This window comes from Elephantulus edwardii, unplaced genomic scaffold, assembly GCF_000299155.1.
Source record: "Elephantulus edwardii isolate Elephantulus edwardi_28Jun2011 unplaced genomic scaffold, EleEdw1.0 scaffold00067, whole genome shotgun sequence".
In the NCBI taxonomy this organism is placed as follows: Eukaryota; Metazoa; Chordata; class Mammalia; order Macroscelidea; family Macroscelididae; genus Elephantulus; species Elephantulus edwardii.
In genome coordinates this window covers 10,803,905-10,830,575 of record NW_006399817.1, presented here as the reverse complement: position 1 = coordinate 10,830,575, position 26,671 = coordinate 10,803,905, and the positions used below count along the sequence as shown (strand labels likewise).

General features: G+C 38.2%; 1 protein-coding gene across 1 annotated transcript in view; it reads left to right on the top strand.

Moving 5' to 3' along the window:
• The window catches only part of SLC15A5 (solute carrier family 15, member 5), a 136,087-nt gene that overhangs the window by 77,176 nt on the left and 32,240 nt on the right, over window positions 1-26,671 (top strand). Inside the window, exons 6-7 of the mRNA XM_006888436.1 lie at window positions 14,727-14,915; window positions 20,058-20,189. Coding sequence (XP_006888498.1) covers window positions 14,727-14,915; window positions 20,058-20,189 — 321 coding nt within the window. The remainder of the gene's footprint in view (window positions 1-14,726; window positions 14,916-20,057; window positions 20,190-26,671) is intronic.

Genomic DNA, 26,671 nt, shown 5'->3' with positions numbered 1-26,671 from the left:
GTGGCTTCCCTTTTTACCCTGTTGGAGAAGTTTTTGGATGTGCATAGGGATTTGATTTTTAGAAGGTCCCATTCATCTATTTTGTCTTCTCCTGGTTGTAGAAGGAATAGCCTCTCTTAACAGCATGTCCAAAATATATGAGATGGAGCTTCACCATCTTAGTCTCCAAGGAACGCTCTAGTTGTACTTTCTCCAAGACATGCCAGTTTGTTCCTTTGGCAGTCCACGGGATATTCAGCACTCTTATCCAAAATTATAAGTTATTGCAACAATTTTCCCCCCTTACTATCCTTATTTATTGTCCAGCTCTCAGATGCATCGTAGGTGATTGTAAAGACTGACTTGAATCAGGTGCACCTTAGTCTTTAAATAGACATCATTGCTTTTCAGAATATTTTTAGGACTTAGGTCCATGATAGGAGATTTTTCCCACTGCAATACATCTCCTGACCTGCTAGTACCAAGTGGATCCAAGTAAGATGAAATGTTTGATGATTTCAATCTTTTCTCCATCTATCATGTTGTTGCCCACTAGCCTTGTGGTGACGTTTTTGTTTTCTTGATATTGAGATGTAATCCACATCGAAGACTGCAGTTCTTGGTTCTCTGCAGCATGTGTTTCAGGTCCTCCTCACTTTGAGCAAGCAATGTCGTGTCATCTGCATAACACAGAAGGTTGACAAGCCTTTCTGAGTTACAATCTTGTTCATAAAGTCCAGCTTCTCTAATTATGTGCTCAGTACACAGACTGAATAGATATGGAGAGAGCACACAGCCCTGACACACACCTTTCATGATTTTAAACCACACAGTGCTCCCTAACTGTTTAGACAACAGTTTCTTGGTATAGACATATATTTTTCTTTTTTTAATAAGTACAAAAAAAACTTCTTCAAAGGTAGTGGATACATATGAAAGTGGAAAAGCAGCTGATTCTATGAGAGTTATTCATAGGCACAAGCCCATTGTCACATGAGCAAATTTCCTTTTTTTTTTTTTTTAATTTGCCAGAATCAAAGCATCAAGAAAAACTTCTAAGGACTCAATGTTGTTGTTGTTGTTATGTGCCTTCGAGTCGCCTCCGATTCATAGCAACCCTGTGTACAACAGGCCTAAACCTTGCTCTGTCCTGTGCCAGTCTGACTGTCTCCAACATACCCACTCCCACAACTCCAGTCACTCAATCAATCCACCTCATAGAGGGTCTTCCTCTCCTGGCTGTCCCCCCACCCTCCCACACATGACATCCCTCTCCAAGGATGGGTCACTCCTTACAACATGCACAAACTATGTCAGGCAAAGCTTCAGGACCCTTGCTTCCCAGGAGCAGCCCGGTTTAACCCTCTCCAGGCAGAACCTGTTCGTTTTCTTAGCGGTCCATGGTATATTCAATACTCTCCTCCAGCACCACAGCTCAAAGACATCAATTATCCTTCTATCCTCTCTAGTCATTGTCCCGCTCTCTGAGGACTCAATAGAATTCCGTGTTTATGGTTGTGAATGTGCATTAGACTACCTATAGGAAAGCTATTATTTTTCAATGGATAAAATTAACTAGCAACTGAAAAATCTTAAAATATCTATTAATTTTTGATACAAATATTTTGTTCCCATATAAGTACAACTTTAATGTTTGGATGTATTTATCTCATTATAGTTTAACTTGGAAAACATCCCATGATACGATGATAGTAGAAACCCTAAGAGCTTCTGAACTCTCCTGGACTTGTCTGTAACTACACAGTCAATATTAAAACTTGCTTTGTTTATCTAAGTATGATATGTCCTTCAATATCTTTGTGCTTTATCTGGTAAATACAGATCTGCTAGCATTGTAAAATGTACAGATCCTGATAAACTGCACTCTCTTTGGGAGGTTATACCATCTTATACAAATTAAGGATAAAAATGGAGTGGAATAGACTTAGGTTGGAATCAAAGTTTGTTTTGAATTTTTCAAAAAGTCACTTTTCACTGACACCAGAAAAGCAGGAGTAAATAAAACTAGAACACAGAGGTAATGATCTAGTTCCTTCACGTGTCATTCTAGAGTATAATCTGAGATTCTGCATGTTCAACAAGCTCCCAAGAACACTTGTCAGTGCAAATCAGTTGACTATAAGATGAAAGTTTGTTAGTTTGAACCCATCCAGCAATTCTACAAGAGAAAGGCCTGGAAATCTATTTCCATAAATACTACAGTTAAAAAAATGTGAGTGAGTTCCATTCTGTCACATGGAGTCCCTACAATTTCAAATTGTCTTGACATCACCTCACCACAATCTTAAGGGATACTTGTGCTACTGGTCACTGCACACATTGAGCAGCAAAGTACAGAGCAAAAGAGTGCTCTCCTAGGCTTTATGCACATATTCAGGGAGCGGTGATCCAAGTAAAATGTCACAATTTTTCATCAGGTCAGAGAAAAAATTAAGAATAGCAATGTAAGGTAATGCCTAAACCATGGATTGTCAAAATATGGCCCACAAGCAAAATATGGCTAATCATCTGTTTTTGTGTGGCCTAGTTCCCAGAAACTGAACAAAGCATTTGACATGATTATAGGAAACTAATGAACCCAAATGAAATAAAATTTTATCACCTTCCAATACAATTACTATTATTATTACTAGGCAGTCATCAGATCAGAGAAAGGAGACACTATATGGTTCAAAATCAAGAAGGGGGTTGGTCAGGGATATATTCTGCCTCCATACCTTTTCAATCTGTATGCAGACCAGATTATCGGAGATGCTGGGCTATACGAGGAGGAATGTGGCATCAGCATTGGTGGAAAAATCATCAACAACCTGCGTTATGCAGATGACACAACCCTGCTTGCTGAAACTGAGGAGGACCTGAAGCACTTCCTTCAGAGGGTCAAGGACTGCAGCCTCCTATATGGACTGAAGTTCAACATCAAGGAAACAAAGATTCTCACCACTGGGCCAATTGGCAGCATCAGTATGGATGGTGAAGAGATTGAGATAACAGTTTTAGTTTGCTTGGCTCCACAATCAACACTCTTGGTACCAGCAGGCAGGAAATCAAGAAATGAATTGCATTGGGAAAGTCAGCTGTGAGGGACCTCTCAAGAGTACTGAAGAGGCTGGAGACTAAGGTGCACCTGATCCGGACTATAGTCTTTGCAATTATGTGCTATGCATCAGAGAGTTGGACAGTGAATAGGGTTGCTAAAAAGAGAATTGATGCCTTTGAGCTGTGGTGCTGGAGAAAAGTGTTGAATATACCATGGACTGCTAGGAGAACAAACAGGTTTATCCCGGAGAAGGTGAAGCCAGAATGCTCCTTGGAGTCAAGGATTCTGAAGCTTCGTCTGACATACTTTGGGCATGTTACAAGGAGGGACTGGTCCTTGGAGAGGGACATCATGTTTGGCAGAGTGGAGGGGCAGCAAAAGAGAGGAAGACCTTTGATGAGATGGATCGATTCTGTGACTGGAGCGGTAAGAATAAGTGCGTTTGAGATGGCTAGGTTGGCACAGGATAGAACAGCATTTAGAGCTCTTGTACAAAGGGTCGAGGAAGGACTAGTGGTCAGAAAACACGGACATAATAACAGAAATGAGGCTGAAGATAGAATGATGGCATTCTATACACTCAATGATTTAGTCATTGCAAATACCTTTTTTTCCCCCTTCAAATACCTTTTTTAAGAAACACAAATAGAAACTGTACAAATGGACCTCACCTGATGGTCTATGCAGCAATCATATTGATTACATCTGTGGAAAAAAATTGTTGGAGAAGCTCAACATCAACTGTGAAAACTAGGCCAGGTTGTGGATTATGGAACAGCCCATCAACTAGTCATTTGCAAGTTCAAAGAAAATTAAGACACATTCACAAAAACCAAATTTTGACCTTTAGTCTATCACACTTGAGTTTAAAACCATCTCAGGAACTGGTTTGAGACCACGAACACTAATGAACAAAGACCAGATGAGTTGTGAGAGGATATCAAGAATATCATCCAGGAAGGATACAAAAGGTAATTACAAAGACAAAAGAGGAAGAAAAGACAGATACAGATATCAGATGAGATTCTGAATATTGTGCTAGAGTTCTGAGAAGCCAAAGCAAATTAAAAATCAAGAAATTAAAAAGGTGAATGGAAGATTTTGAAGGGTAGCTCTGAAAGACAAAGCAAATTATTATAATGGAGTATATGAATAGCTATACATTAATAGAAATTGATATATAATGACAGATTAAACTAAAGAAAAGTTTAAGATTCAGTTTTCAAATTACTCTGCCAATGTTGTTATACTATTAATAGCTTTTTCCAAAAACTAAAATACATAAGATAATGAACAGATGCCATTTTTCCCTCTGAAGATCTCACACTCACTCATTACCTCACTATTTAAAGAATTCAATTCTTCTTTGTTCTTCCTTATTCATTATTCAACTTTCATGTGCTTATTAAACAATTGAAAATTCCATGACTTGGGTCAGGTGCACTTTGGTCTTTAAGCTGACATCCTTATTCTTTACCACTTTAAAGAAGTACATAAAAGGTACATTTTACAAATATTTCTATACCTTAAAATGTAGCTCTTGAAATAACTTTAGATTTATACTAATCTTTTCATTTGCAAAGAATTTTCACCCATGTTGTCTAAAATAAAAGATAACTGGGACTCCTTAAGGAAAGTGACATTGTCACAGTGCCATTACTATTAAGAGGAATATTGAACCTTGAATTCTTTATAATGTAACTAAAAGACTGCATAGTATATTATTGTGCTTAGTCTGGATTATAAATGACAACGGTTTATATTCAAACTATAATGGCAATGGCTAGGAGAAAAGCAAGTTGGTTGACAATATATCTTGAAAATAGAATCTACAGAACTCAATGATGAATCAAGATGAAAGGAAAGAGCGAGAAAGAGGACTCCAGATGTCTTTCTTAATTATCTGAGAATACTGGACAAGACAAAAGATTTAAAAGAAAGGATCAAAAGTTCTGTTTTGTGTAATGTCATCTTGGCAATTCTCCCTTGGCTTTTTTTTCTAAGACATTTCAATTCTTCCTTATTTTACATTGGTTTTAATTCATCATCTTGCCTCCAAAAATAAATGTGTCAAAAAATATTGCCTCAGCCCCAAATCATAAAGTTCATCATAGGCATACTGGAATCAAGCTTAGACAGCATAGTTTATGGTATAAGAGACAGCCAAATACAGCCAGAAATGCACAATCTGAAGAGGATAAAATTGATAAATGGGAACTTCTAAAGATTAAATCCCTGCACACATCAAAAACATTTTCCAACAGAGTGAAGAGAAAACCTACTGACTGGGGAAAAAACATTTGGCAATATCATTTCAGACAAGGGTCTCATATGAAAAGTTTACAGAATCCTACAGGGCCTCCACAAGTAAAAGACTGATAACACAATTACAAAATGAGCAAAAGACATGGAAAGAATTTTTACAGAGGAAGATATTTGAATGGCCAACAGATTCATGAAGAAATGATCAAAATCACTGGCAATAAGAGAGATGCAAATTAAAACCACAATGAGATATCATCTCACTTCAGTAGTAGTAAAAAAGTTTGACAGGGCAGCAAGTAATAAATGTTGGAGAGGATGTGGTGAGATAGGAACTCTTATATATTGTTGGTGGGATTGTGAAACGGAAACCTCTCTGGAAGGCAGTTTAACACTTTCTCAAAAAGCTGGACACAGAAATTCCATATGACCCAGCTATTCCACTGCCTGAAATATACCCCGAGAGAAGAACCAAGACTTAAACGGAGACTTGTATACCAATGTTCATAGCAGCATTAACTCACCATGACAAGAATATGGAAAGATCCCAAATGTCCAAACACAATTAAATTGATTAAGAAATTATGGTACATTCACATGGTGGAATACTACACAACACATAGAAGCAATGATTTTGCAAATCACTATCTACCTTGGGAGGGACTGGAGAGCATTATGATAAGTAAACTCGATCCCATAATGACAAATACTGTATAAGACTATTATTGTAGAATGAGTATCCAAGGAGGGGAGGAGGAGTAGAGGGGTGAGGACAGAGGAGGGGTCAGGTTGTTAATGATAGGGTCACACAATTTGATTGGGTGAAGGAAATGTGAAAGAACTGCTGTGGAAAAAAATGTACACAAACATTGTCAATAAAACCAGTATTATATATATATTTACAACCCTACACAATCTTAAATGTCATCTCTAAGTAAATGATTCAGAACACATTTTCTTTCTGCTGACCCAAACAATTTCCTGAGCTACGATTCACATATTCAGTCACTTTCTGAGTGTTGTTGTTGTTGTTATGTGCCATTGAGTCGCTTGCGACTCATAGCGACCCTACGTACAACCGCCCTAAACTCTGCTCTGTCCTGTGCCAATTGCACCATCTCCGACACACCCATCCCGATTACCCCAACCACTGAATCAATCCACCTCATAGGGGGCCTTCCCCTTCTGCGCCGTCCCTCCACCCTACCAAGCATGATGTCCCTCTCCAAGGACCTGACCCTCCTTGCAACATGTCCAAACTATGTCAGATGAAGCTTTAGAATCCTTGCCTCCAAGGAGCAGCCCGGTTTGACCCTTTCCAGGATGAATCTGTTTGTTTTCCTAGCAGTCCACGGTACCCTCAATACTCTTCTCCAGCACCACACCTCAAAGGTGTCAATTCTCCTTCTGTCCTCCTTAGTCATTGTCCAACTATCTGATGCATAACAAGTGATAGCAAAGACCATGGCCTATATCAGGCGTACCTTAGTCTCCAAAGAGACACCATTGCTCTTCAGTACTTTGGAGAGGTCCCTAACAGCAGACTTACCCATGGCAATTCGTCTTCTAATTTTCTGGCTGCTGGTGCCAAGAGTGTTGACTATGGAGCCAAGCAAACTGAAGCTGTGAACAATCTCAGTCTCTTCACCATCCATCCTGATGCTGCCAACTGGCCCAGTGGTGAGAATCTTTGTCTTCTTGACATTGAGCCCCAATCCATATTGAAGGCTCTAGTCCTTGACCTTCTGCAGCAAGTGCTTCAGGTCCTCCTCAGTTTCAGCAAGCAGGGTTGTGTCATCTGCATAGTGCAGATTGTTGATAGATCTTCCACCAATCCTGACCCACATTTCTCCTCATAGAGCCCAGCCTCCCGAATAATCTTTTCTGCATACAGGTTGAAAAGATATGGAGATAGGATGCATGCCTGGCATACACCCTTACCAATTTTGAACCATGCAGTGTTCCCTTGCTCTGTTCTGACGACTGCCTCCTGGGCCAAGTATAGGTTTCACACTAGAACGATCAAGTGTTCTGGGATTCCTATTCTTCTCAGAGTCAGCCATAGTCTGTTATGATCCACACAGTCAAATGCCTTTGCATAGTCAATGAAACACAGATAGACATTCCTCTGGTATACTCTGTTTTCAGCTAAGATCCATCTAACATCAGCGATAATATCCCTAGTACCACGACCCTTTCTAAACCTAGCCTGGACTTCTGGAAGTTCTCTGCTGATGTGCTGTTCCAGTCATTTTTGGATAATCTTCAGTAGAATCTTGCTTGCATGTGAAATCAATGATATTGCTCTATAGTTTCCACACTCTGTTGGGTCACCTTTCTGTGGGATGGGAACAAATTATAGATCTCTTCCAGTCAGTTGGCCAAGTGGTTGTTCTCCAGATTTCTTGGCACAACTTGGTAAGCACGTCGAGGGCAACATCTGTTAGCTGAAATATGTCAATTGCTATACCATCTATTCCTGGGGACTTATTTTTTGCTATTTCCTTTAAAGTTTATCCCATCTGAATTTCATAACCAGCTCAGGAATAGCCTTGAACACTAATGAGCGAAGACCATATGAGTTGTGGGAGGATATCAAGGGTATCATCCAGGAAGAGTGCAAACGGTCACTGCAAAGACAGAAGAGGAAGAGAAGACCAAATTGGATGTCAGAAGAGACTCTGAAAATTGCACTGGAGCGTGGAGAAGCCAAAGCAGAGGGAAGAATTCAAGATACTAAGGAGTTGAATAGAAGATTTCAAAAGGCAACATGAGATGACAAAGTAAAATATTACAAAGAAATGTGCAATGAGTTGGAGTCAGAAAATCAAAAGGGCTGAACTCAGCATTTCTTAAGTTCCAGGAACTGAAGAACAAGTTCAAACCTTGAGTTGCTTATAATTAAGGATGCTTTAGGAAGAATACTAAATGATCCAGGAAGTATTAAAAGAAGAGATGGAAAGAATATACTGAGTCATTGTATCAGAAAGAATTGGCAGACATAGAAGAATTTCATGAAACAACACATGAGCAAGAGCCTATGGCGATGAAGGAAGAAGTTCAAGCTGCTTTGAAGGAAATAGCAAAAAGTAAGTACCTAGGAATAGATGGTACTTTCCGAGTACTTCTCTTTAAATAATCCCTAAGTAATTCCAGTTCAACTTGGTCAAGACAAATACATTATCCTTCACCAATCTAATTAAAACCCACTTCTGTGAAGCCAAGGGTGCCTCATGGTAATCCTCTGTTAGATTTCTGAAGCTGTACAGCCTAATAAGAAAAGATTGTTCTATCTTTCTCCCCTTTAAGCTGATGAGGATTCGAATTGCCTTCCTTTTTTTTTTCAGTTAGGAACTCAGTGCTTAATCTGCTATACCAAGTAGTGCCAGTTAGCAGAAGTGCAATACATACTGAATCTAACTGCTACATTTACAAAAGTCACCACTATGCATCTTTGTGGTCATTCAGAATCACATCTGACATTGCTACTTACCTGCTTCCTCTTTGCCTTACTTGCTATGTTTTTCTTAGTGGAGTCTGCCACATGCAGTGTTTCCACCCCCTTATATTTCTCTTTAGTGGGAGCCTTGATTTTAATTCCAGCTTCTATTATACTTTACCATGATTTTTTTTCTATAACTTCTATCTTCCCACCTCTGATATCTCTCACATTCAATCGACCCAGCAAATGACCTTTAGTGTAATCATTTTAAATGACAATTCTAATCATTTTACTGCATCTAAAACCCTCAATGATTCTATTATCTTCAGAGTAATTTTCAAATTCCTTAAAAAGGGTATTAAATGCCTCTTTTAAAAGAGTATTGAATGGACCCAATTTATCTTCTCCCCTGATCCCAAATAACTTCATCTTCTCCACATTCTGAAAATTTGTTCAACACTTTCAAAATTCTGTGGCTTTGTCTATGCCACTTGTGCCACCTTCATCTTTTCTATTGGATGTCCTCTATTTAGAGCATAACATAATGGCAATCACCTCTCCACCTAGAAAGAAATTCATTTGACTTTCCTTAATAGGAAATAGGGGATCTCTGGTGGCCTAGTGACAAGAACTTGCAATTCTGAATGCATGCAGTTCAAGGCCACCAGCTGCTCTGCAAGGGAATAATGGGTAGTCTCCTCCCATGGGATTAACTGCCTGTAAAAACCCCCTAGAGGGTCAGCTATGGGTCAGTTCTGCTCTACACACAACAATAACAACAATAGGCTATAAGTAAGTTTGTAGTGACTGAGAACAGTCACTACAACTTACACCTTATATACACTTTCACCTTATAGTCCCTACTATGCCTAGTATAAACAAACAGAAACAAATCACTTGCTGATATAACAATTCTAACTGACGCATGTCAGGGGAGAATTGTGCTCCAGAGGCCTTTCCATAAGCAAATTTTCAAAACTAAATTACCAAACCTTTCTACTCGGGTCTCTGGGTAGATTCAAACCATTACCTCCTTGGTTAGTGTCCAAATGTTTCACTCCTTGCAGTAACTGAGGACTTCATCTCCAATATGTTCTTATTGCTGCTGGTTGATGCTATTCAGTTTATTACAATTCGAAAAATCCTATGTGATAGAGTAGAACTTCCAATAAAGTTTTCCATACTGTTTTCCTTACCAACATAGATTGCGAAGTCTTTCTCCAGTAAAGTCACTGGTGGGGGAAGGGGAAGTGGGAGGTGCTTGAACAACCTACCCATTGTTTAACAGCAAAACACTTAAATTTAGATAAAACTAAGTCTCTTTAAGGCCTTGCATAAATCAGGAATTGGTAAATATTAATTTGAATGAACATATTCATTTTCTTTCTGAATGTGTAATGTGTCAAGTAATCTAGATAATTATAAGTATACAACACATTTGAATTTAAAGACATATTTCATGTGAAATTTATATTGTTTCAGAGAATCACAATCCCTACTTAACTATGCATTCAAGGTGCATTTATTCCAGTCACATTACTGGTGACTAGGATTGATAAAAAGTTGGAAACAATGAGGAAGAGTGATAGCCAGAAACTTTGGTCTTAGTAACAGAAATGAGGCTGAAGAGTGAATCATTGAATTTTGTACATTCAATAATTTATTGAATGCCTTTAAAACAACAACAAAAACAAAACACAAATTACACATGGACTTCCCCAATGGACTGCACAGGAATCAGATTGACAACATCTGTGGAAAGAATCATTGGAGAAACTCAGTATCAGCAGTCAAACCAAGCCAATGCTGACTATGGAATAGACCATCAATTACAAGTTCAAATTGAAGCTGAAGTAAAGGAAAAGAAATCTTGAGAACCAAAGTACATTCTGAAGTCTATCTCACATATATTTAAACATTATCTCCAGAATAAGTTTGAGGCTTTGGACACTAATGATTGAAGACTAGATTAATTATGTGATGGCATCAAAGATATCAAAAAAGAGAGCAACGAGCAATTACAACAAGTTATTACAAAGAGAGAAGAGGAAGAAAAGACCCTCATGAATAGCAGAGAAGGCTCTAAAATTGCACTACAGTATCAAGAAACCAAGACAAAGGGAAGAAATGCTGAAGCAAAAGAGAGGAACAGAAGACTTCAAAGGCAGTTTGAAAAGACAAAGCAAAATATTATAATGAAATGTGCAAAGAGCTGGAGTTGAAGAATAAAAAAGGAAGAACTTACTTGGCATTTCTAAAGTTAAAAGAACTTAAAAACAAAATTTAAGCTTCAAGTTGTAATACTAAAGGATGCTCTTGACAAAATCTTGAATGATCCAGGAAACATCAAAAGAAGGAAGGAATATATGGAGCTCTGAAAACATCTGTACCAAAAATATTTGGTTGACCCTGAAAAGTATCAGAATGTATGATATGAAAAAGAACCAGCAGTAGGTACAGCAAAACTGAAGGTAGTAGAAAAAAAAAAACTAAATAAAAAGCTAAGGCCACGGGTATTGATGGAATACCAACTGACATGTTTCAACAAACTGATGCAGCCATGAATGTGCTCACCAGTCTATGCCAGGAAATTTAGAGGACAGCTTCTTGGCTGAAAAACGGGAAGAGATCCATATTTATTCCTATTCCTAAAAAGATGATCCAATGGAATGGAAATTATTGAACAATGTCATTAATATTACATGCAAGCCAAATACTGCTGACGATCATCCAAAATCAGCTAGAACAGTGCATTGTCAGAGAGCTGTTTAAATTTAAGATTCGTTTAGAAGAGGCTGCGGTATCAGACATATCATTGCTAAGATGGATCCTGGCTAAATGCAGAAAATACTAGAAGAATATCTGTGTTTTATCGACTTTGCAAAGGCATTTGATTGTGTGGATGATAATAAACTATAGATGTTTAGAAGAAAAGGAATCCCAGAAAGCCTGGTTGTGCTCACAAAACATAGACCAAGAAGCTGTTTCCTGAACAGAGCAGAAGAACACTGCATGGTTTAAAATCAGGAAAAGTGTGTGTTAGAAATTTATCCTTTATCTACACTTATTCAATCTGTACACTGAGCAAATAATTTGAGAAACTTATCTCCATGAACAAGAATTTCACTTCAGGATTGGAGAGGACACAACCTTCTTGGTGAAAATAAAGAAGACTTGAAACACCAGAAGAAAATCAAAGGCTACAGTCTTCAGAAAGGATTATATCTCAACATCAAGAAAACAAAAATGTTCCGCACTGCACTGATACACAACATCAAAACAGATGGACAACAGATAGATATTGTCAGTGATTTCCTCTTACTTAGATCCATAGTCAACGTCTTTGGTATGATAATTCAGGAGATCAGGTGATGTATTGAATTGGGAAAGTCTGAAGTGAGAGACTTCTCCAAATTCCTGAGAAGCAACAATATCAATTTAAAGACTTGAATTAGTCTTCTCAATCACTTACTATGCATCTGAGAGCTGGATAATGAGTAAAGATGACAGATGAAGAATTGATGCCTTTGAGATGTGGTTTTAGAGAAGAGTATTGACTATTTCACAGACTCAAAAAACAAACAGATACACTTTGAAAAATATATAGCCAGAATACTCCTTGGAGGCAAGAATGGCAGAAAATTTAGCTCACATACTTTAAGCAGGTTGCCAAGAGAAGCTATTTGAAAGAGACATCATGCTTGGAAATATGGAGGGTAATAAAAGAGAGGAAGATTTTGAAAAAAATTGATTGATACAATGAACGCAGTAATAGCCTTGAATGTGTCAGAGATGGTAAGAGGAGCACAGGATAGGACATATTTGTTGTTCAAAGAGTTACTATGAGTTATTCTTGACTAGACAGTACCTATCAACAACAAAAAGGTTATTATGAATCAGTTTTTATGGAATTTAAAATAGTAGTAACTTATGTAATTGTTAGTATTATGTGCTGTCAAGTCACATGCGATTCATAGAAACTCTATGGCACAGTAGCTCTGAACTCTATCATATCCTGAGCTAGTCTCATTGTCTCTGACACACCTAATTTAATTACCCTAGTTATTGTGTCAATCAATCTCACCCAGGGTCTTCTTCTCCAGCACCACCCCTCCCCCCTTCTAAACAGGATGTCCTTCTCTGAAGAATGGTCCCTTCTGGCAACACACCCAAAGTATGTAGGATGCAACTTAAAAAATCCTTGCCTCCAAGGAGCAACTTGGTTTCACCCTCTCGTTGATAAACCTGTTTATTCTTCTGCTATCCTTAGTTATTATCTAGCTCTCTAATGCATAGCAAGTAATAGCAAAGACTATGGCCTTAATTTTTAAACTATTATTTAGGACTTCCTCCTTTTTTCACTAGCCCCACATCTTTCATTTCTTGGGGACTCAGTAAAGAGTAGCCTCTACTGATACATTTAAATGGTGAGATAAAAATCTCAAAATTTACCTACCAGTTTCTCTATCAACCAAAACAAACACTATGATATTTAAATACAAGATTGATTTTTCTGAATTGAAAGTTCTGCCTTATCTAAAATTTTATGCAAGTTAGCAAAATGTGACTGCCAAGCTAAAGTTTGCCTCCACTTTAACAAAGGAATTAAGTGCAGTAATATGAATGACAAATTGAGAAATACAATTGTTCTGGTAGACATAAATCCTGTAACAAAATTCCCACACATTTTCAACTCAAATCCCTTATACAAAAGGAAGAAAAGAACTGGACTACTATTTGAATAATTTTTTCCATTTTATTCTTTATCTAGCTATTTATCCTTTTAAGCTTTTTTTCCCCTTAAACAAAAGTTTCTAATCTTTAAGTTCTGTAACAGTTGCTTTTCTTTATATGCAAAGACTAATGTCAGATAAATCTGAAAATTTATAATGTCCTCATGTTATTTCAAAGCCATTTTTAAAATAATGGCTTAAGTTATAAGAAGAAATTATTTTATTTAAAGTTTTCCTCAAGTAACTTTTTATTCATATTTATCTTTAAAAATTATTTAGGATAATATATATCCTCTGTAGATAAAATTTAAAAATTCTTTCCCTAGTTTCCAAAGTAATTACTACCAGGAACATTTATAATACCAGTGTGCTATTTTATTTAAATATCACAACTACTTTATAAAACAAAAAAGTATAACAATTACTGTATCATATAGTTAATATTGACAGGCTATAATAATCATTGCTTCATATTTTAAAGCTGAGGAAAGTGAAAATGAACTTAGGTTACTATCTGAGGTTATATAACTAATCAACTAAGAAATTGTTAGTATAGACCTATATATAAGGCCAAAGTTCAAGCAGCAGATATTTGTACCAGAACTTTGACCCATTTCTTCCTATCTCAGTAATGGCCAACAAAGTAAAGTGACAATATACCCAAATTTATAAAATGTGAGCATACTAGGTGGTAATCAGAATGGGGCGGAGGGGGAATTACAGGTGGACACCTACGGGAAAAAAATAACCTGCCTCTAAGATAAGAAGGGCAGTGTGTACACTGAATAGCAAACAAATCTCTCCAACAGTAGAGGTGACAACAACAGTGACCTGCTCAAAGATGGCAACCAATTGTACTTCTTTGAATGGGTGCTGCTTGATACCAGCTTAGGAATTATCCAATAGCCCACATCAGGCTCCTGAAAAGACTCACCAGAACTTTTATAAACCTCTCATTCCAGCGTATCCAAGAGCAATTTTTTGTGTTTTGGCAATCATTCAGTATCACCCAGATTTTAAAACCAACAAGTTTGTTCCGATTTCATGTCATTGGCCATTACCTACCCAATTAAAACTTATTTGAAGCCCTAGACTATACAACATAGTTGGCTACTGCCTATAAATCCTCAGAGAAAATAATGATAATAGTGTTGTTAAGGAAATGTATTCAAGAAACACTAGGGTTCTGTAATACTGAGTTCTAGTACTATCATTAACTTCTTTTTCTTTGGTATTTTTTCCCCTTTAGTTGCTGGAAACATTTCTGCTGCATTGTCTGTGATGATAGCTGGCTTTTTGGAAATTCACAGAAAAGACTTTCCTCCAATGGAGCAAATTCTTTCAGACAATGTTCTCATTGTTTCCTCTATGCCCTGCTTCCATCTCATTCTTCAGTATGTTTTACTTGGTATAGCTGAAGCACTGGTAAATCCAGCCTGTGAGTAATAGACTAATGATTTCACAAACTAATATTAGAACAATTGAAAAAAGATATATTATTTTTTTAACCCATCCATAATTTTTTATTTTTAGTTTCAATCAAAAAGCAGTAACAAAAAACTTGAAAGCAAATTAAGCAGAAACTTGAAGATTTTATGTCTTCATAATACAATTTTTATGAAAGGATTATTAATTTTAAGTTTCCTTATTTATAAAAAGTTTATATGTACAGTTGGCTAGGTATGCCATTGTTGGGTACTGTAGAGTCAGAACCGACCCATAGCTGACCCTCGAGTGGGTTTTCAGAGGCAGTTAATCACACAGAATTGGCCATTCTTCTCCAGTGGGGCAGCTGGGGACCTCAAACATCATGCCATCAAGATTGCAGCACAGATTCTTGTCAGTAGACCACCAGAGCTTTAGATGTACATTTAGTTAGGTTGATTACTTAAAAATAGAAATGAAAGTTTCAGAATGTCACTAAGCAATGAACTAATCACTCCCAGGCATGATGTCCTTCCTGGAAAAGTATGTCACCCCAAGTATGTCAGATGGAGTTTCAAAATACTTGCCTCCAAGGAGAAATTTGGTTTCACCTTCTCCAAAAAAAGACATGTTTTTCTCTTGGCAGTCCATGGCATATTTAATAATCTCTGGCACCATAACTTAAAGGCATTGTTCTTCTGTGATCCTTAGTCATTGTCCAGCTCTCTGATGCATAGAATGTAATTGAGAGGACTATGTTCCGGATCAGGCACACCTTGGTTTCTAGATTGACATCATTATTCTTTAGGCCTGACAACAAACTTCCCCAATGCAATTCGTCTTTTGATTTCATGACTGCTGGTGCCTATATTGTTGATTGTGGAGCCAAGCAAGCTGAAATTGTTAAGAACCTCAATCTCTTCTCCATCTATTATGGTGCTGCCAATTGACCCAGTGGCGAGAATCTTTGTCTTCTTGATTTTGAGCGTCAGCACATATTGAATACTAGTCTTTGACATTCCACAGTAAATGTTTCAGTTCCTCCTTACCACGAGAAAGGTTATGTCGTCTGCACGATGCATGTTATTGATTAATCTTCCTCCAATCCTGATGCTACACTCCTTTTCATGAAGCCCAGATTCCCAAATGATCTATTCTGAATATAGATTGAAAAGGTATGGAGACAGGATGCATCTCTTACACACTCCTTTCCCATGTTTGAACCATGCAGTGTGTCCTTGCTCTTTTCTGAGGACTGTTTCCTGGTCCAAGTATAGATTTCACAGGAGCACAATCAAGTGTTCTGGGATTTCCATTCTTCTCAAGGTTAGACACAATGTCCATCTGACTAGTCTCTAGTGCCACATCTTTTTCTAAACCCAAGAAATCTGGTAATAAGGGTTAAGGAAGGAATAGATTAATGCATGTATAGAGAACCTGACCATGCCAACAGCTTTGAGAAATCAATAAAACTGTCATACAGGTTGGCAAATGACGGCACAAAAAATAGCAGATGAGATTCAAAGTTAGAGCTTTTTTGGAGCAAGGTAGAAATAATGGTCTGAAAGTTATACTAAGAGGTAGATCTATTTTCAGAAACTCATGCAGTCTTGTTCTCCATATGTTCACAAAAACTTTCTACCAAACACAGTAAACACATTTTAACTGTTAAGAACAATTAGAGTAAAAGTCATTTCCAACAATAAGTCCCCAGTACCAGGTGCCTTAGAAAGGTGGCGACGGTCCTAGGTTTTATGGGTTCCGCATATGCTATGATGTAGCATCTTTACAAACACTAACCAGCTGCTACCTGGAGACACATTTCAGCTCTCCTTGGCAAGAAGACCAGATTCTGCATACACTCTGAATAATTTTTTTCGCTGTGTCTTCACAGTAAAATGAAACTGTTAGAATAGTTACAGACCTGTTGATAATAGCTTTACTTATAATGGGCTCAGAGAGGGATCTTGGAGGCTAACAAACCAAGTTGATGATCACTAAAGTTGAAAAAAGATCAGAACACACAAGTAGATGCCTGCAAATGGAGATACTAGGACTTGAAATGCTAAGGCGTATAAAAGGGAACTGGAGACTTTCAAAACTACTAAAATGACACCAAAGAGAGATTAACCAGCAGGCAGAGAGCTGGCAAAGTGTGTTCATGAATTATATACTGCACCAGAAGTTCTAGCAAGAGAAAAGCATAGGATTAATAATTAACGAGCAGAGTAATAATGGGCTTGTACATTCTGCTTTTTCTCAGTAAAAGAAATAGGCCTACTTAGTCTTTCTGCCCATTGCTTGTCTCCTCATATTTATACAGAGGAAAGATTATAAGCGAAGTTCCTTTTTGGAACTGTGAATCATTTCTTTCCAAAGCCTCTTTGGCATTTACCTGGTACTAATTTGTACCTTCCTTTAAAAACTAGAAGGTTTGGTCTCTCACTCACTTCTAATGATTTGAACACCATTGCATAGGAGAGCTGTGGTGCTCACTGCACCCTGCTGCCAAGTGGAATTTTATTTCTGGTATGAAGTGCCTAACTGTCAATGCAATTATTATATATAAACTCCCTGCCTTCTGGGAGTTTTAAATTCAGGGGAGGGGAAAAAAAAACCCTTTTCTACCTTTAATATTTGATACCTTTGTGCACAATCCCTTAAATGTTTATTGAAAGAATAAATAAAAACATGTGCACGACACGCAGAAAATAAAAACAAAATGCTAAGTCAATGCAGAAAGGAACATGAAGATATTTCTACTATGCATGTGAAGTATTAGTGGTTCCATGATAGAATTCTCACATTCCATGCAGGAGATCTGGGTTTGGTTCCTGGCCAAGGCATCTCAATTGCCATTATCACTTGTCTGTCAAAGAGTCTTACATGTTGCTAGGATGCTCAAAAGGTTTCAACAGGGCTCCCAGAGTAGATGAAATTTGAAGACAGGTTTGGTGAATCACAGTAGTTCCTCTCGGCACTAACATGAGGACTGAAGAGCAACAATGTCAGTCTGGAGACTAAGGTGCACCTGATACAGACCATGGTCTTTGCAATGGCTTGCTATGCATCCAAGAGCTGGGCAATAACAAAGGATGATAGAAGGATAGATGTCTTTGAATTGTGGTGCTGAACAAGAGTGTTGAACATATCATGGACTGCAAAGAGAACAAACAGATCTGTCCTGGAGAGAGTGAAAGCAGGCTGCTCCCTGGAGGAAAGGATTTTGAGGTTTTGTCTCACATACTTTGGGCACATGGCCAGGATGGACCAATCTTTGGAGAGGGACATTATGCTTGGAGAAATGGGATTGGGTTTGTCAGAGACGATGAGATTGGCTCAGATTATGACAGGTTTCAGAGCTAGTATGCATAGGGTCACTATGAGTCACAGGGGACTCAATGGCACATAACAACAACAACAACAATCATGGGGATGATTCAAGACAGGGCAACACGCGAGCTTGGGACTCTGATGACATAGTTCATAAGGAGTGGTGATTTTATGCTTCAAATCAACCAGAGGCTCCCATGAAAAAAGATAGGCAATCTCATTTCATGCCTCAAAAAAGCCCACTAGAGGATCAGGCATTCTGACTGAACAGAAGTGAGTCTGTTTTTGAGATGACAGCTAAAAATGGCAACAGACTATGTATAAGTAAGTTCATTTAAAATGACGATAACTTGCAAAATTTTACTTGGCGGCAAAAACAAGTAAACTAAGTGAGAAATTACTTCCTCAGATTGAAAGATATTAAAACATGAGGAAAATCAGCTGCAAACATCCATTAATAATCAGAATTTTGAATGTACACGGTATGACTCTAGGAAAATTGAAAGTCATTAAAAACAAAGTGCTATACATATGATTAATATACTAAGCACTAGTGAGTTGAGATAAACTGGTATTAGTGACTTTGAGTCAGAAAGTCACATGATCTATTGTGCCAGGCTTTTCTTCCAAACTTTTTTGTGTGTGTGTGTGCATGTACCGTCAAATCAGATCTGACTGGTACAGGAGGAGACTGCCCCTCCTTCCCCGGCAGAGCATCTGGTGGGTTCGAACCGTGCGCCTCTGGGATTGTAGTTGCAGTTCCTTGCCACTAGGCCACCAGAGCTCTCCTCTTCCAAACTTTTACCATCATTGTTACCACTTCTACTTCAAGAAGATGTGGAAGAAAACAACCATCTTTGAGACTCAATGCTTGAGTTATTGTCTCTCTAGGTGCTCTCTCCTTAAACAGGTTAGTTTATTGCAGAACATTGTGCAAAAGCACATGCTATTTGATATGGTAAAATTAGCATTTTATTCAGTCCCGAGAACTCAGGAATTGTGCTAAACACTTTAAGTGCATCACAATAGTCAGACCTCATGGTAACTCTGTATAGTGAGGTTTCTTTATTATAGAGAAAGACATTGAGTTGACCTGGGATTTCAGCAAAATATTAACTCCAGAGTCCAAATTTTTTACTACTATACCAGTTTTTTCCATCTAAATTCGAGATCTCCATGAGAAATCTAATCATTTACATAGAATCATAGATTTCATTAATAAATCATCATGATATTATCCACTTCAACTCAAAATTCATCAGAAATATTCAGATTACCAACCTGGGGTGGAATTTGAATGAATATATTAAAACACCCAATTAAATAATCAAATTCTTTTAAAAGCTGTATATATTTTGCTAAGGTGGGTTTTTTTCCCCTTCTTGTTGCTGTTGTTATATATCATCAAGTTGGAATCCACTCATAGCCGACTCTACAGCAGGTTTTCAGGGGCAGTAAATTGCATAGGAGGTGTTTGCCCATCTTTCTCCTGCGGAGCAACTAGTAGATTCAAACTCTTTGAGTCAGCAGTGCAACTCCTAGCCCATTAGACCACAAGAGTTCCCTTTATGTTACTACTGTAGCCTTAAGAAAAATTCAACTCTAATTTTGTCCTCCAGTGAACTTCAAGGTACACTTGTCTTTAATATGGATCTTTAACCCTTAAGGCACCTATAAGATATGATGATAACTGAAATGTATCTTACTATAACCCTATTTCGATTCGTTAAGTAAACTTTAAGGTATGATTGACTTTCATTTAGACAGTATCCATGAAGGCATTTTAAGAAAAATAATTCTAAATTCTGATCTTGTTTCTCAGTGGCTGTTCTATCATACAGATTTGTTCCAAGAAGCATCAGAAGAACGTCTATGCTTTTTTTGTCACTGTTCAATGCATTTGGTTGTTTCATGGGGGCAATGCTGGTGGAATTGGCATATCTCCTCTCAGAAGGTAAAAATAAGTTCATGGCTTGTTTATATATGTTGATTTGATGCTAAGGAATTGGAGGACAAAACTTTAAGAGAGGGGCTTTGCCAGTGTTGTTGTGTTTTTTTTTTTAATTGATCCACTTTTGCAATTAAGATAGAATTAAGATAGGAAATAGACTCTTGCTGTATTCATTAATTTCTGGGAATGGTTTCTCTTTTGATAGGAATGAGGTAATTACAGAATGTCACTTCTCATGAGACACTGCTGTCTTTCTTTAATGTATTTTAAAACAAACTGGTCATTATATTCTTATTAGGTCTTTCGTTGAGGCCATTTTGATGATGCTTCATAACTGACATAGATAAGTCCTCAGTAAATATAGGGTGACAGGGTATCTAGATGATATTGCAAAGTTTGCCAGAAATTATGTCTATGAAGTGAAAGAGAAAGTATGAGTTGACTAAATTATCTTAGAAACAAGATAATTTCAGATTTGAATGTAACCTTTGGACTAGTGAAAAAAAAGCAGATGGGTGAAAATGACAAGTTATGATGATTAAGACAGTTGTCTGTTGTATTTTAAAATCCATGTGATTTTTCCTCTTTTATTTGTTCTAATAGGTTGCTGTTGTTGTTGTTATGTGCCCTCGAGTTGCTTGTGACTCATAGTGACTCTATGTACAACAGCCCTAAACTGCTCTGTCTTGTGCCAATCATACTGTCTCTGACATTCCCATTCTGATTACCTCAGTCACTGGATCAATCCACCTCATAGAGGGCCTTTCCCTCCTGAGCTGTCCCTCTACCCTCCCAAGCATGATGTCCCTCTCCAAGGACTGGTCCCTCCTTATAACATGTCCAAAGTATGTTAGATGGAACCTCAGAATCCTAGCCTCCAAGGAGCTACATGGTTTAACCCTTTCCAGGATGAATCTGTTTGTTTTTCTAGCAGTTCATGGTACTCTCAATATTCTTCTCCAGCACCACAGCTCAAAGACATCAATTCTTCTGTCCTCCTTGGTCATTGTCCAACTTTCTGATGCATAACAAGTGATTGCAAAGACCATGGCCTGTATCAGATGCAGCTTGGTTTCTAGAGGGACACCATTACTCTTCAGTACTTTGGAGAAGTCCCTAACAGCAGAAATTCCCATGGCAATATGTCTTTTAATTTCCTGGCTACTGGTGCCAAGAGTGTTGACTAGAGAGCCAAGCAAACTAAAGTTGTGAACATTCTCAATCTCTTCACCATCCATCCTGATGCTGCCAATTGGCCCAGTGGTGAGAATCTTTGTCTTCTTGACATTGAGCTTCAATCCATATTGAAAGCTGCAGTCCTTTACCCTCTGGCAGCAAGCGCTTCAGGTCCTCTTCAGTTTCAGCAAGCAGGGTTGTGTCATCTGCGTAACGCAGATTGTTGACCGATATTCCACCAATCTTGACGCCACATTTCTCCTCATAGACCCCTGCCTCCCAGATAATCTGCTCTGCATACAGGTTGAAAATATATGGAGACAGGACACATCCCTGGCATACGCCCTTCCCAATTTTGAACCATACAGTGTTTCCTTGCTCTGTTCTAGCGACTGCCTCTTGGTCAAGTATTCTGGGATTCCTATTCTTCTCAGAGTCAGCCACAGTTTGTATGGTCCACACAAACACCTTTGCATAGTCAATGAAACACAGATATACATTCTTCTGGTATTCCCTGCTTTCAGCTAAGATCCATCTAACATTAGCTAAAATATCCCTAGTTCCACGACCCCTTCTAAACCCAGCCTAGACTTCTGGCAGTTCTCTGCTGATGTGCTGTTCCAGGCATTTTTGGATAATCTTCAGCAAAACCTTGCTTGCATGTGATATTATTCTATAGTTTCCACACTCTGTTGGGCCACCCTTCTTTGTGATGGGAACAAATACAGATCTCTTCCAGTCAGTTGGCCAAGTGATTGTTCTCCAGATTTCTTGGTACAACTTGCTGAGCACGTCCAGGGCAGCATCTGTTACCTGAAATATGTCAATTGGTATACCGTCTATTCCTGGGGCCTTATTTTTTGCTATTTCCTTCTTCCTTCATCACATAGACTCTTGCATATATGTTGTTTCTTGAAATTCTTTTGTGTCTGCCAATTCCTTTCTATACAGTGACTCAGTATATTATTTCCATATTCTTTTAGTACTTCCTGGATCATTTAATATTCTGCCGAAAGTATGAATTTGTTCTTCAGTTCTTTGAGCTTAAGAAATGCTGAGTGAGTTCGGCCCTTTTGATTTTCTGACTCTAACTCCTTGCACATGTCATTGTAATACTTTACTTTGTCATCCTGCGCTGCCTTTTGAAATCTTCTATTCAACTCTTTAGTATCTTGAATTCTTCCTTCTTCTTTGGCTTCTCTGTACTCCAGTGCAATTTTCAGAGTCTCTTCTGACATCCATTTTGGTCTTCTCTTCCTCTTCCGTCTTTGCAGTGACCATTTGCACTCTTCCTGCATGATACTCTTGATATTCTCCCACAACTCATCTGGTCTTTGCTCATTAGTGTTCAAGGCCTCAAACCTGTTCCTGGGCTGGTTCTGAAATTCAGGTGGGATAGACTCAAAGTCATAGTTTGGTTCCCGTGGATTTGGTTTAATTTTCCTCAGCTTCAGCTTGAACTTGCATATGAGTAGTTGGTGGTCTGTTCCACAATCAGCTCCCGGTCTAGTTTTCACAGCTGATATTGAGCTTCTCCAGCAGTTCTTTCCACAGATGTAATCAATCTGATTCCTATGCATACCATCAGGTGAAATCCATGTATATAACTTGCATTTATGCCTCTTAAAAAACATATTTGCAACTCTAACTTAATTATGTTTTCATTTTATTTTGTTGGTTTGAAGGAAAATATCCCAAACTTATTCTTCTCCACTTTAAAAAATATGAACCGTCCTTCACTTAGTGTAACAAAACTTCTAGTTTATGTTTACTTATAATAAAAAATTATGTAATAAATGTTTTGAACTATGGAAAAAAGAGCATGTTGTACAACAAGAAATTTCATTAACTGTAAGTCACCATGAAAAAAAGATCCTGTATACCTACACTATATCAGGCACCAATCATTTTAAGAAAAGCAAGATTAAGAGCTGAAAGCCAAATAAAGCTTCCAGGGCACAAGATAGTAAATTATTTAAGAATAATAAATTCATTTACCGGTATGGTTCTATGAAGCAAAATTATCAGTTCTAGATTCGTTGATGACAAGATCAAATTGGCCCTCCTCTTTTGCTCACTTATTTGAAAATATCAGGGAAAATCATGATTCTACTTTTTAAATACCTCAAAGCTACTCTAGCTAACTATATGAACCACAGACAGTTGCTGACTTCTCTGCTAATATAAACAAGACAAAACGCAAGAGCACTACCATCAAGTCCATTTTAGCTCATAGTGACCTAACAGAACATTATAGAACTGATTGTTTATAGGCTTTCCTAGGCTGCAAATTTTTATGGAAGCAGACTACTACATCTCTCTCCCATTGAGCAGCTGGTAGCTTTGAAATATCAACCTGCCTATCAGCAGCTCAACCTTTAATTTTCTGCATCACCAAACCTCCATAATATAAACAGTGGAGAAAGCAACTATATTAAGATTATGTAAGAGAGCTTAGGAAAGTCTTACCCTACATTAGAAATATTAGATACACATTTCTTTCTTCACACTTTTTATAAAGGCATTCTTGAAAATTTCCAAAAAGAAAAATAAATTTCTGTAATAACATCAAATTTGACATGTTCTAAATGAACTGTGAAGTCAAATAGCACCAGTTTGGTTTTTTTTACATAAGGGTAATTATACTTGCTTAAGGAATTACACTTGCAAATACATTTTATTATAAATCTAAATATATGACAATTAAGACATAAAAGAGATAATGAAGTACTCCAGTCTTTGCAACTAGTATCTCAAAGAATTTAGATATAAGGCCCTTATCTGACATGTCATTACCAAATACTTTTTCCCAGTCTGTGGCTTCCCTTTTTACCCTGTTGGAGAAGTTTTTGGATGTGCAAGTATCTCAAAGAATTTGAACCTCGCATTGGAAGTTCCCAGTGGAAAGGGTTTTAGTGCCATTTGTTGTATATGTAGCATTGTTGTTAGATGCCATTAATTCAACTATGACTCATAGCAACCCTATGAACGACTTTGCCCTATCCTGTGCCATTCTCATGATCTCTATCTTGCTGAGGCCCATTGTAGTAACCACTGTGTCTATCCTCCTCACTGAGGATCTTCTTCTTTTTGTTTACCCTGTACTGTAGCACATTGTTGTTGTTATGTGCCACCGAGTCTCCTGTGACCCATAACGACCCTATGTACAGCAGCTCTGAACCCTGCCTGTCCTGAGCCAGTCTTACTATTTCCAACACACCAACCCCCATTGCCCCGGTTACTGTATAAGTCCATCTCATGCAGGGTCTTCCTCTTCTGCACTGTCCCTCCACCCTTGTGAGCATGATGCCTTTCTCCAAAGAACAGTCTCTCCTGTCCACGTGCCGAAAGTAAGTGAAATGGGGCATCAAAATCCTAGCCTCCAAGAAGAAACTTGGTTTCACCCTCTCCGAGACAGACCTATCTGTTTTCCTGTCAGTCCATGGTATGTTCAAGACTCTTCTCCAGTACCACAATTTGAAGGCATCGATTCTTCTTCTGTCGTCCTTAGTCACTGTTCAGCTCTCTGACACATAGCAAGTAATTGTGAAGAAGATGACCTGGATTAGGCACACCTTAGTTTCTAGACCGACATCGTTGTTCTTCAGTAATCTGAAGAGGTCCCTGGCAGCAGATTTTCTCAATACATTTGTCTCTTGATTTCCTGACTGCTTGTGTTAAGAGTGTTGATTGTGGAGCTGAGCAAACTGTAATTGTTAACAACCTCAATCACTTCTCCATCCATCATGGTCCATCAATTGGCCAAGTGATGAGAATCTTTGTCTTCTTGATGTTGAGCTTCACTGAATGTTGAAGTCTTCATGTAAGGTATTATTTTTATAACATTCTAGATACAGTACAAATATAGGTAAAAGTTTATATAATTATGGTAGACTTCAGTGGTCGTGAGGAAATGTTATTGGGCATTTCAGCCACATGGCATCTGGGGTAGTTTTTGTCAAGTGCTGTCAGGTTAGTTCCAACTCATGGTGATCCCATCCTCACAACCTTCTCTATGCTTAAGCTCATAACTTTAGACCGTGTGTCAATTAATCTCACTGAGGGGCTCGCTCTCATTCTTTGACCGCCTACTTTTTTTTTCTTTTAAAATACAAAAAACCTCACCCCCTTGATTTTCCATATTACTATGCATACAAAACACAAAGGCTATAAAAATAAACCACCTAGAAAGAATAAAAAGGAGTGTAAAATTTAATAGACATTAAAGAACTAACTTCTCCAAGGGAGCTTTGGTGGCCTTGTGTTAAGAATCTGCTCTGCATCCTCAAAGGCACGAGGTTCAAATACACCAGCTACTCCATGGGAGAATGTGCAATCTTCTCAATCTGACTAGATGGTACAACAACAAACTTTTCTATTAAAAGGTGAGAACTCTTGTATTGAATCAGAACAAGTAAATCATTGTAGTTTCCCAATTCTTTTGTTGTTGTTGTTATATGCTGTTGAGTCGCTTGCAACTCATAGCAACCCTATGTACAATAGCCCTAAACCCTGCTCTATCTTGTGCCAATCTCACTGCCTCTCACACACTCATCCCGATTACCCCAGTCATAGAATCAGTCCACCTCATAGAGGGTCTTCCCCTTCATCGCCGTCCCTCCACCCTCCCAAGCATGATGTCCCTCTCCAAGGACCTTTCCCTCCTTACCACATGTCCAAAGTATGTCAAACGAAGCCTCAGAATACTTGCCTCCAAGGAGCAGCCTGGTTTAACCCTGTCCAGGAAGAATCTGTTTGTTTTCTTAGCAGTCCATGGTACATTCAGTACTCTTCTCCAGCACCACAGCTCAAAGGCATCAATTCTCCTTCTATCCTCCTTAGTCATCGTCCAATTCTCTGATGCATAATAAGTGATTGCAAAGACTATAGCCTGTATCAGACGCATCTTAGTCCCCAGAGTGACACCATTGCTCTTCAGTACCTTGGAGGGGTCCCTAACAGCAGACTTTCCCATCACAATACTTTTTTTTTTTTAAATTTCCTGGCTACTGGTGCCAAGAGTGTCGACCATGGAGCCAAGCAGACTCAAGTTGTTAACAATCTCAATCTCTTCACCATCCATCCTGATGCTGCCAATTGGCCCAGTGGTGAGAATCTTTGTCTTCTTGACATTGAGCCTCAATCCATATTGGAGGCGGCAATCCTTGACCCTCTACAGCAAGCATTTCAGGTCCTCAGATTCAGCAAGCAGGGCTGTGTCATCTGCATAAAACGCAGATTGTCAATAGATCTTCCACCAATCCTGACGCCACATTTCTCCTCATAGAGCCCAGCCTCTCCAATAATCT